Raw genomic sequence first — 12,123 nt, forward strand, 5'->3', positions numbered from 1 at the left:
GAAATAGTAAAAAAATCTTTTGCATGTAACATGCTTAAAGGTGTGGAAAATTAATTAACTTCAGCTTGTGAAAGCTTAAGCTGTGAAATAAAACTACAAATATTCTTTATGAAAAAAGACAGCAAAGCTGAGCATGTGAAAAATTCAACCACCCAACCAAATGAATTGACAAGAGAAATGTGTTTGAGTTGCGTGAGAAAGTGTGTTGCTCCTCCGCTCCGTTCCTCAAACCGATTCCAAATGGTAAGCTGTTATCGCCTGACTGTTGGTTAAATACTCAAGCCGCTCTGCCAGCCCCTCTAGTCAAGCATCAGCTGTGCGTTGCCTGGCAACCCAGACAATCTGAGAGTCTGCTTTCATCCTTGCCTGGCTGCTTCCTCCTCAGAGGCCTATGACACTTGTGTTCATCAGCAGTAATTGGGTGCCCTTGCTGGCCCACTGGGAGAATGTCTGTCTGCACAGACTCCACAGAAACAAGTGGTCTCTTTACTGGTCTACGTTGATTTGAGACAGACTGTGTCATCAAGAAATTAGGTTAATGGACCCTTTTAGACAAATATTTGTATTATTGAGCAACTGTTTCAAGTCAGATGGAGGAAGATGGGGATGTTTAAGAATGGGAATGGTATTGATCAGTTTCAGTTTCATATCTCTCATGCAGCCATGTTTGAAATAATACATTGAAAGGCTTTGCTCTAAAGTAGGAGTTTCAGGAGTAGTCTACAGTTCAAGTAGTACAAAATAAATTATTACGATGGACAATAATTGAACTGTTTTGAACATTTAGTCACCATGTCGAACCTGCACAAGGTATTGATCCAGATTTTAGAAAGATGACAGGATCTAACCACATTTGGGTGGAAACAAAGTTGTCCCTCAAAATAATAATGACGATAATAATTGTATATATATTTATTTATGTATTTATATTTATATAAAATATGCTCACAGTGAAACAATTTACAATGTAAGTAAACACAACAAATGATGAGTGAGTGAGTATGGTTTTACGCCACTTTTAGCAATATTCCAGTAATATCACGGCGGGGACACCAGAAATGGGCTTCACACATTGTACCCGTCTCGGGAATCGAACCCGAGCTAACGCTTTAACCACCAGGCTACCCGACCGCCCCTCAACAAATGATGACTTCCAGTGCTGGTGATTGTGATTCATGGTGAACTCACTTGTCACGGGACTGCTTACATTAATACACTGAATGCACAAGAAGAATGACTCCTTCGTCTCGGACATTAACCAGTGGCTGTATAATTTTTGGTGATGCTATATTTCTGAATGTTCACCTGAATTTGTAGACTCACACGTAGTCTGTGAAATCAAGTTATGTATAAGGTTTATGTAAGATATTTTTATGATGAAGCCTTGAGTCAACCGAAGTAGATGAAAGAGCTGAGAAGGGATGGAAATGGAATGGGGGTGATTGTTATATAAATGTATCCGCTAGGGTCAGTAAGAGAAACTATAGACAAGTACAGCCACTGTGTAGGCCCTTTGAGAATGTATAATCAGTGCTAAATGGAAGCAGTTGTTAAGGACGGTAGATATCTGATATCCTATGATCTAAGCATATTCTATATTTAACCCCAGACAGTTTTTATAGCACTAGAATGAAAATAGAGAACCAAGTACATTACACTCAGCATTGACCTCTGACCTAGCTGTAGGATAGGCAGCCGATCTATAGGCGGATCAAGTAGTAGCCTGTTGTCTCACATTGGCAGGAAAATGTGCAGCACCTACTAAATAGCCCCTAAACGGACTGTCTTTGTTTGGAAAAAAAATTCCTGGGAGTTTTTTTCTGTATTATAGGAAGTTTCCATGTTAACCATGGTGGGTCAGTTCTGTCCACAAGAATATGCTCTTTGCCTGATGTGTTTTAAGACTTAGGCTGAAATTGTTTCAACAAATAATTGTTTTAGATTTTAAGCCTTTGTTTAAAAAATAGAATACCTCCCCAGTACCCTATTCTTGAAATAAAAGTGACGGAAACTGTTTACAACAGTGGGTGACCGGACAGATTTTTTTTACCGTACCGTACAATTGTTTGTTTGGACTCAGTTATTTTTTGGCCTCCAGAATATGAATATGTTGTGGAATAAGATAACATTCATTAAATAGGAAAGTTACATTTGCAAATTAGCAATAATAGGAACACTGTTGTTGATAAAAGTAGCATTGGTATGGTGAATCTGGCTTGAGTTCAGAGAATCAAACTTTGGGTGGAGAAAAGAAATATCGATTTGATGAAATACTTAGATGTTTTCCCTTGAATCATGTTCACCTCCTAAACATCTGTAGGTACTGTGAAAATATTGAATATGCACTTGAGCTTGTTTGATGGGCCCCAGTGCGTTCTTCCAGAACTTCTGTCTGATCAATGTGAGAGTGTCCCAAGCTAGAACACCAACACAGTACTAGGAACCTTGTTTTGAAGCTAGAATTCTGGACCTCCAAACTGTGCACCTTTGTTTAGATGTTTCCATAAGCCCTGACTTGGTGTTTACAAGTGTAGCGAACAAGGGAAGTCGACCCGTGAAGATTCAGGGGTAGAATAGGTCTTCAGCAACCCATACTTGCCGTAAAAGGCGACTATGCTTGTCGTAAAAGGCGACTAACAGGATCTGGTGGTCAGGCTTGCTGACTTGGTTGATGCATGTCATTGGTCCCAATTGCGTGGATCGATGCGCATGATGTCAATCACTGGATTGACTGGTCCACACTCGATTATTTACAGACCGCCGTCATATAGCTGGAATATTGCTGAGTGCGGCGTTAAACAACCAACCAACAAGTGCAGCAAACAAGGGAAGTCAAATACTTCCCCTGGCTCATGACATTACTTGTGTATGGCCAGAAATCAGCTCTTGTAACACTGCGGTTAATGAAACTGAAACCGAGTTCCAACCGCCACTACACCAATATGTAACATTAAAATCAAGGATCCTTTTAACCCTATGTTAAAAATCCTAGATTTAGTGGATCTCCTAACCCACACACTCACATGCCGATCCTCATGTGCAAGCACTAAACTCGGTCAGCATTGGTGTGATATTTCAATATATTGTAACTTTTTCAAGTATAAGGAGAATTTGTGTTTCAGCAGACAATTGACATTTGTATTTTGATATAATGAATGTGTAGAATCAAATATCTAGGTATGAATTGTATCATGACACATGCTAATTGCAACAACTCTTGAAATAACAGTACAAAGGTGTTATACCACACAGACAATCAATCTCATGATAGGAACTGTTCATTTGCAATCATTGGGGAAGTTAAGAGTGCATTGATGGCTTGGCATTTTTTGGAGCAAGCCAGTTAATGGAATAATTGCATTTTTAGAAGAGTACACATTCTGTAATTACTTCAAGAGATACACAAGATGAGGGTGATGCGCAGGTGTATAAATCTCATGTGTGCCCTGGTATCCTCCTCCCTCCCCCCTCTCTCTTCTCCCCCCCCCCCCCCCCCAAAAAAAAACAACAAAAAAACAAAAAAAACAACAACAACATTTCATGACTACAGACTATGCAAATATTGTTTTTCTGTCAACCATTATGAAGATATCAATTTTCATTATAATTAGACCCGTGAAGATGCGGGGTAGAATAGGTCTTCAGCAACCCATGCTTGCCGTAAATCGTGACTATGCTTGTCGTTAAAGGCGACTAACGGGATCGGGTAGTCAGGCTTGCTGACTTGGTTGATGCATGTCATCGATCCCACATTGCGAGGATTGATGCTCATGATATCAATCACTTGATTGTCTGGTCCAGACTCAATTATTTACAGACTGGCGTCATATAGCTGGAATATTGCTGAGTGCAGCATTTAACAACATACCAACTAACCAAATCGTTATAATTAAAGCTTTTAAACCAATTCGTCTTTGGGGAAAAAAGACATTGAAAGTCAGTAACATTTGGTGTGAGATGTTTGTGTAGCTGTATTGCTTTGGTCTTGGATTAGATCTGTGCTTACTGCAGCTAGCCCACTGTGGGCCTTGGCATCAGATTGGTAGTGCTGCTTGCCAACATCTTTCTGCTTCCGTGTTCAGCTGCAGTTAATGCATTCGGGAACAGTTTGGCAAATTCTTTGAAGATCACTTTCGTTGAACATTATTTCTGGCAAATAACAGAGTTCATTTGTTTCTCTTTGATAAGGGCTTGAAGAAATGTTTCTTCAGCAGTAAACTTGGCATATAATTTTTTAGCACATCCTGAAAAAATTGTGGTGTAAGATACTGTGCAGAGTTCTGTAGCTTTTCAGTGTCGGCAGGTTGGGGATGCTAGATTCCAATCAGTAACTTTACCTACTGGTCTGAAGCCCAAGCCTAGTGAAATTTCCTCTGGTCTAGTGCGATCGGTTCATATGATAAGGGCGGCACAGGTGGCCCAGGTGGCCCAGGTGGCCCAGTCGTCTAAAAGCCGCGATTCACTGTGCAGAGTTGCGCCTTTTTGGCACGCCAGAAACCTATGATTGTGGATTCGAATCCCGGTTCGCCCAAATTCTGTTTCTAGGTTTGTCAGCACCATACCCGTGCTCGTGGGTTTCACCTAAGTGGTAAACATCTGAGACCTGCATCACTTGGGGCTTTCATCCCACATTAAGCTGACATACCGTGATATAACTGGAATACTGTTAAAAGCGGCGTTAAACCAAACTCACTCCCTCACTCATATGATAAGCCTAAAGTCTATTGATACTGATTCCAAAATAAGAGTTTGGGCTGGTGGACACAGAAGCTTTAAGCAAGGACTGAGATTCTCAATTGTCAGCTTGCTGCTTGTTGATTGCACGAAAGGAGTAAACATGAAGGATCTGTAACTTTGGGCTTTGCTCTGTACCAGTATTAAGCTGACATGCCGTAATGTACTGTTCCAAGTGGTATTTAACCCCTATTCACTTCCACTGAAGATGCATGGCCAGATTTCGTTAGGACATTACTGTCATACTTAATTATCTTGAACATATATCAGCTTCACTGTTGATATCATATTTTTTTGCGAATGCAGTTTTATTGATTTCTTTGTTTGCCACTGAAATTGGACTGCTTTAACATCTGTTTCAGTGATTAATATATGATCTAACCCATTTATTGGTGATTCATACCTGTCTGTTAATGTTGATGCATTTTTGAGGAAATGTATGTGGCTAATGCCAAGGTTTGCCCTGTACTTTCTGAGGAGAAAGTGAAAGTAATCTGAGCACTTCTTAGCCTCAGCAGCAGAATTCTTTTTCATTCTCTTTCATCAGACTTAGTTAAATATTAAAGCTCTTTAGCGTGGAAATATCAACTGTTAAATATGCAAGTCTGGTCTATTTATAATGCTTGGCTTCACTTGGTTAAGGTTATGTCTAGTGCCAGTATGAATCAAGGCTACGTCTACTACCTGTATCAAGCAAGGCTACGTCTACTACCTGTATGAACCAAGGCTACGTCTACTACCTGTATCAAGCAAGGCTACGTCTACTACCTGTATCAAGCAAGGCTACGTCTACTGCCTGTATCAAGCAAGCCTTCTGCCAATATGAAGCAAGGCTACGTTTGCTGCCAGTAGGAATCAAGGCTACGTTTGCTGCCAGTAGGAATCAAGGCTACGTTTGCTGCCAGTAGGAAGCAAGGCTACGTTTGCTGCCAGTAGGAAGCAAGGCTACGTTTGCTGCCAGTAGGAATCAAGGCTACGTTTGCTGCCAGTAGGAAGCAAGGCTACGTTTGCTGCCAGTAGGAAGCAAGGCTACGTTTGCTGCCAGTAGGAAGCAAGGCTACGTCTACTACCTGTATGAACCAAGGCTACGTCTACTACCTGTATCAAGCAAGGCCACGTCTACTACCTGTATCAAGCAAGGCTACGTCTACTACCTGTATGAACCAAGGCTACGTCTACTACCTGTATCAAGCAAGGCTACGTCTACTACCTGTATCAAGCAAGGCTACGTCTACTACCTGTATGAACCAAGGCTACGTCTACTACCTGTATCAAGCAAGGCTACGTCTACTACCTGTATCAAGCAAGGCTACGTCTACTACCTGTATCAAGCAAGGCTACGTCTACTACCTGTATGAACCAAGGCTACGTCTACTACCTGTATCAAGCAAGGCTACGTCTACTACCTGTATGAACCAAGGCTACGTCTACTACCTGTATCAAGCAAGGCTACGTCTACTACCTGTATCAAGCAAGGCTACGTCTACTGCCTGTATCAAGCAAGCCTTCTGCCAATATGAAGCAAGGCTACGTTTGCTGCCAGTAGGAATCAAGGCTACGTTTGCTGCCAGTAGGAATCAAGGCTACGTTTGCTGCCAGTAGGAAGCAAGGCTACGTTTGCTGCCAGTAGGAAGCAAGGCTACGTTTGCTGCCAGTAGGAATCAAGGCTACGTTTGCTGCCAGTAGGAAGCAAGGCTACGTTTGCTGCCAGTAGGAAGCAAGGCTACGTCTACTACCTGTATGAACCAAGGCTACGTCTACTACCTGTATCAAGCAAGGCTACGTCTACTACCTGTATGAACCAAGGCTACGTCTACTACCTGTATCAAGCAAGGCTACGTCTACTACCTGTATCAAGCAAGGCTACGTCTACTACCTGTATGAACCAAGGCTACGTCTACTACCTGTATCAAGCAAGGCTACGTCTACTACCTGTATCAAGCAAGGCTACGTCTACTACCTGTATCAAGCAAGGCTACGTCTACTACCTGTATGAACCAAGGCTACGTCTACTACCTGTATCAAGCAAGGCTACGTCTACTACCTGTATCAAGCAAGGCTACGTCTACTACCTGTATGAACCAAGGCTACGTCTACTACCTGTATGAACCAAGGCTACGTCTACTACCTGTATCAAGCAAGGCTACGTCTACTACCTGTATCAAGCAAGGCTACGTCTACTACCTGTATGAAGCAAGCCTTCTGCCAATATGAAGCAAGGCTACGTTTGCTGCCAGTAGGAAGCAAGGCTACGTTTGCTGCCAGTAGGAAGCAAGGCTACGTTTGCTGCCAGTAGGAAGCAAGGCTATGTTTGCTGCCAGTAGGAAGCAAGGCTACGTTTGCTGCCAGTAGGAAGCAAGGCTAAGCCTTCTGCCAGTAGGAAGCAAGGCTACGTATGCTGCCAGTAGGAAGCAAGGCTATGTTTGCTGCCAGTAGGAAGCAAGGCTACGTTTGCTGCCAGTAGGAAGCAAGGCTACGTTTGCTGCCAGTAGGAAGCAAGGCTACGTTTGCTGCCAGTAGGAAGCAAGGCTACGTTTGCTGCCAGTAGGAAGCAAGGCTAAGCCTTCTGCCAGTAGGAAGCAAGGCTAAGCCTTTATATACGACATACATTTTTCCAGAATTTAATTGCCCATAATTAAGGGTGCATATAACACACAAGTGCGTATTATACATGAATAAATAAGTCTTGTGTACATTGATCAATCGGAAGAGGTGCTAATTGGGATTGTTCACTAGCCAATATATTAGAAAATATCACCGTCGGCACTTATTAGAGCGGGGTGCTAATTATGTTGAATACAGTACATCATATTTCCTAGTGTTGGACCAGAGAAACAATGCAGATGAATCCTATCAATTAGGGCTGGGACGGGTAACTCGGGTACCCGGGTCGGGTGGGTACTGAGTAGGACCTGGCGAATATTATCTAGAACTCTATGGTTACACTATAGGTGATAAATGTTCACATTTCTTTCTGAATTTGCACACATTCCTTCTGACTTTATATGTTTGCATGATGATAAAACATCCGTCAACGTCAGCGTATGCATGGCAAGATCGGTTTATACGTGCATCTAAATTTATTTTGACAGGAGTACGGTCAAACTATTCCCAATCGGACATGTTTTACCTATCTCTTGAGATCTACAGCGGGTACCCGGGTAGGGTCGGGTAATAGGGGTTTGGGTACCCGGGATGTAAATTTGGACTCGTCCCAGCCCTACTATCAATGGGTTAAAATGACACACAAGGCCTTTGGTATGAAATGAGGTAAATATTTAAGAGGATGATGTTTTATTGCATAAATTACCAGCACCATAATCATAAATCCACCATGGATGTACTCAATCTTACATGATGCTAATGCATATTGCTGTGAATTCCATATCTGCATCATGGATGCCTTACAAGAACTGGTTGTTTCTCAATATTGCAACCAGTGTTAAAAGAAATGATACCTACAAGTTGAGGCCTGTGTTTGTAGAGACGACGGACTATGGCAGGCCATGGCCCTACTTGGAGAGGGTCTACAACCCTGTCTCATACACTGGCAGACCTAATGAATAAATCCCTTATTGATTCATGTGGAAACTGAATGAATATGGGCACATGGTAGCATATCACTAGTTCCACACAAGATAATCCTACCTGTTCATCTGTTTGAGGGGGGGTGGCCCAGTCGTCTAAGGTGCCACGATTCGCTGTGCAGTGTTGCATCCCTTGGGCACGCCAGAAACCAATGATTGTGGGTTCGAATCCCAGTTCGCCCCGATTGTTTCTAGGTTTGTCAGCACCATACCCGTGCTTGTGGGTTTCACCGAAGTGGTAAACGTCTGAGACCTGCATCACTTTGGGATTTCCTCCCACATTAAGCTGACACGCCGTGATATAACTGGAATACTGTTAAAAGCGAAGTTAAACCCAACTTGCTCACTCACTCACTCATCTGTTCGAGCGCAGTTCAGTTGTGGAATAATACTGAACCTGCAGTGAAATGACTTTTTTAGTCCACAGTTCCTTTCATTGTGTTGCCTTTGACAGTGTCAGCAGTGAGTTGTTCGTTCTCTGCCTTTTTTTTGTGTTCTTCTTCTTTTCTGTTTAACCCTCACTCCAGCTATGTAACAGCCGTCTATGTAACCGAATGTGGAGGACCAGACAATCTAGTGATAGACATCATGAGCAGCAATCCACACAGTTGAGATAAAAAGACATGCAATCAACCAAGTCATAGATCCTCATCACAGGATCCATTTAGTCGCCTCCTATGACAAGCATAAGGTTCTATATATTCTTACTGCAATCCCCACGGGTAGATCCGCTCATGGGTTGTATGAATATTTATAGTTCAGATTCCTTTATCTTGCCTTCAAATAGTAGATGGAGAAGTTACTTTCACTGACTTCTACATGACTGCCCCGATTATGTTTCTAGGTTTGTCAGCACCATACCCGTGCTCCTGGGTTTCACTGAAGTGGTAAACATCTAAGACCTGCATCACTTGGGGCTTTCCTCCCACATTAAGCTGACATACCGTGATATGACTAGAATACTGTTAAAAGCAGCGTTAAACACAACTCACTCACTCACTCACTCAGCATGACTGTGACACCAGGGCCCACTTGCACAAAGCGATCTTAGCGCTAAGACTATTGTAAGCCTATGCTAAAGTATGGGAGTTACGATCATCTTAGCGCTAAGACTATTGTAAGCCTATGCTAAAGTATGGGAGTTACGATCATCTTAGCGCTAAGATCGCTTTGTGCAAGTGGGCCCTGGTGTCTCCCGTTTTCACTGTTCACTGTCTGAGTCTTACAATCACAGCTGCATGGCAGCTTGAAACTGTTCAGTAATTCCACGCACATGTCTGATATGACAAAACCAGCAGACAAGAGAGCTATGAAAGGTCGTGGACAGATCAATACATCCATACAATGATAATCCCAAGATAAATCAGGCTCAAATGAGGAATATCCGTTCAAACATGATTGACAAACCTTGAAATTTTTGCCAAGTTCTTTTGTCAAGCCTTTGAAATGTGCTTATCATTTTAATAAGAACAGTTGATACCTATAAGAATAACCTTTCACCAAGTACTTAGAGAGCTTCTAGTTCAATAATTTTCAGTCAGAATATCAACATTTCCAATCAGTGACAGCACAATAATTTTAAGCTGAGGGGGCGGTCGGGTAGCCTAGTGGTTAAAGCGTTCGCTCGTCACGCCGAAGACCCCGGTTCAATTCCCGACATGGGTACAATTTGTGAAACCCATTTCTGGTGTCCCCCGCCTTGATATTGCTGGAATATTGCTAAAAGCGGCGTAAAACTGTACTCACTCACTCTTAGCCATCTAATCCAGCACAGGTTCAGTGTTGTAGTGGATGTGTCTATACTGTGGCTGCATAACTGTGTTACAACAAGGTCCATGCTCACTCTCTTGTCACCAATTTTAATTGTATCAAAAAATATTTTTTTAAATTATCCAAGAATGTTAAAGGAGAGTAAACACAGCTTGGTAATTAAACCATTTCTCTTAATGGCACAAGCTATTGAGCAGTTGGGTTATTTACCGTGGCTAGTTTTCGATTTTCCAAGCACATTTGATAGAGGCAGAGTGTTTTTATTTTGAATTAAGTAGCTATCTCCTGTATCGTCTTGTAGGGGGGGGCAAAGTTACATGTGTTGTATGTCAGGTACATGGTTGAAAGTGTTTAAGATTGTGTGAAACAGATTTTATGATGTTCATTTTCTTTTTCAGATTGTTTCCTCTGTGCAGTATTGTCATCATAAGCACATAGTACACAGGGACTTAAAAGTGAGTATAATTTACGCAGAATTGGAAATTGATTGGCATTGTGTGTTGCAATCTGTTTGGTTGAAAAATGTGATTTGTTGGGATTCGAATCCTGGAAATCGAAAAACTCTTAGACTAGTCACTGCTCATTTTTCCTTTCTTTTTTTTTTCTCAATCCCAAATTTGAAAATGTGCCATTCAGCTTGGTGAAATGGATACATTAATTAAATATTAAGTTGGATCAATATTTATCCTAACAACTTTGATTTAGTTGATTTTGGGTGTGTTCTTTCCACATTCTGCCAAGCTAGTTCAGTTATCATGGAAGCATGTGACATCGATTGTGTCATGACGCCTACACATTCCAGAGTAACGTAACATCTCACAACTGTGAGAGTTCACTTAGGAAGTGTTTGCCTGATAAATTTGATATATTGCAATGTCAATAAATATTTGACATGTGTATTTTATTCTGTGTTTCAGGCTGAAAACTTGTTGCTAGATGGAGATATGAATATCAAAATAGCAGACTTTGGTTTTAGCAATGAGTTTGTACCTGGAAACAAGTTGGACACATTCTGTGGTAGTCCGCCATACGCTGCGCCAGAGTTATTTCAAGGTGAGAAATTCTCCAGATAGGATGTTTGTGAACATCCTCTGAAGATCTTGAATATACTCTAATAAAGGCAATCATTCCAAAGAAATCTGAATTTTAAAAACTATTTGTAATATGTTTACTCAAAAGAAGTTTTAAGGAACACTCAGTGTTTTCATGATTATAGTTACCGTATACGACGTAACAAGCGCTCACGGCGATATTTGCTAATATATTGGCTAGTGAACCATCCCAATTAGCACCCCTTCCGATTGTTCAATGTACACAAGACTTATTTATTCGCGTATAATATGCACTCGTGTGTTATATGCAACCTTAATTAGGGGAAATTATATTCTGGTAAAATATATCTGTTGTACAAAAACATTTCAGGCTGTCAGCATAAACCACAAAATTTATCTTTCAACTCTGTTTCTTTCTGATAAGAGCCCCCTATTTCTAATTTTGAGAGCGCCCTGGGTGCTTATTACGTCGAATACAGTAATATGTTATGACCAACACAGATTAATTAAAGACTGAGAAAAATGAGGTGTCCTCATCTTGTTTAGAGTTGTGTATATATATATATATATATATTCTGGTTTTGTATGATCTAGTGTTCAGATGATTTTTTCCATCGACTACTTTGTGCCCACCTGCTATTGTTTTTTATTCCCTTGTGAGTAAAACATTGTATCCTTTCTTTTTACAGGCAAAAAGTATGATGGACCAGAAGTTGATGTGTGGAGTTTAGGTGTCATATTATATACATTGGTCAGTGGCTCCTTGCCATTTGACGGACAAAATTTAAAAGTAAGTGTTATTGACAAATAGTCTTGTAAGTCCAGAGCTTCAGCCTTGTTTGTTGCAAGAGGCCACTCACGGGAGGGTGGTCAGGCTCAAAGACTTGGTTGATGCATGTCATTGTATCCAATCGCGTAGAGCGATGCTCATGATGTCCCTCCCTGGATTGTCTGGTCCAGACTTGATTATTTACAGACCG

The 12,123-nt window shown here is 41.4% G+C and overlaps 1 protein-coding gene across 14 annotated transcripts in view; it reads left to right on the forward strand.

Annotated features, from left to right (window-relative positions):
* Positions 1-12,123, forward strand: part of LOC124115397 (MAP/microtubule affinity-regulating kinase 3-like) — a 74,836-nt gene that overhangs the window by 29,877 nt on the left and 32,836 nt on the right. For all 14 annotated transcript variants that reach the window (XM_046476353.2, XM_046476346.2, XM_046476349.2 and 11 more), the window contains exons 7-9: positions 10,490-10,546; positions 11,009-11,144; positions 11,833-11,933. In XM_046476353.2, coding sequence (XP_046332309.1) covers positions 10,490-10,546; positions 11,009-11,144; positions 11,833-11,933 — 294 coding nt within the window. The remainder of the gene's footprint in view (positions 1-10,489; positions 10,547-11,008; positions 11,145-11,832; positions 11,934-12,123) is intronic.

This window comes from Haliotis rufescens, unplaced genomic scaffold, assembly GCF_023055435.1.
Source record: "Haliotis rufescens isolate VD_foot unplaced genomic scaffold, xgHalRufe1.0.p SCAF_3, whole genome shotgun sequence".
NCBI lineage: Eukaryota > Metazoa > Mollusca > Gastropoda > Lepetellida > Haliotidae > Haliotis > Haliotis rufescens.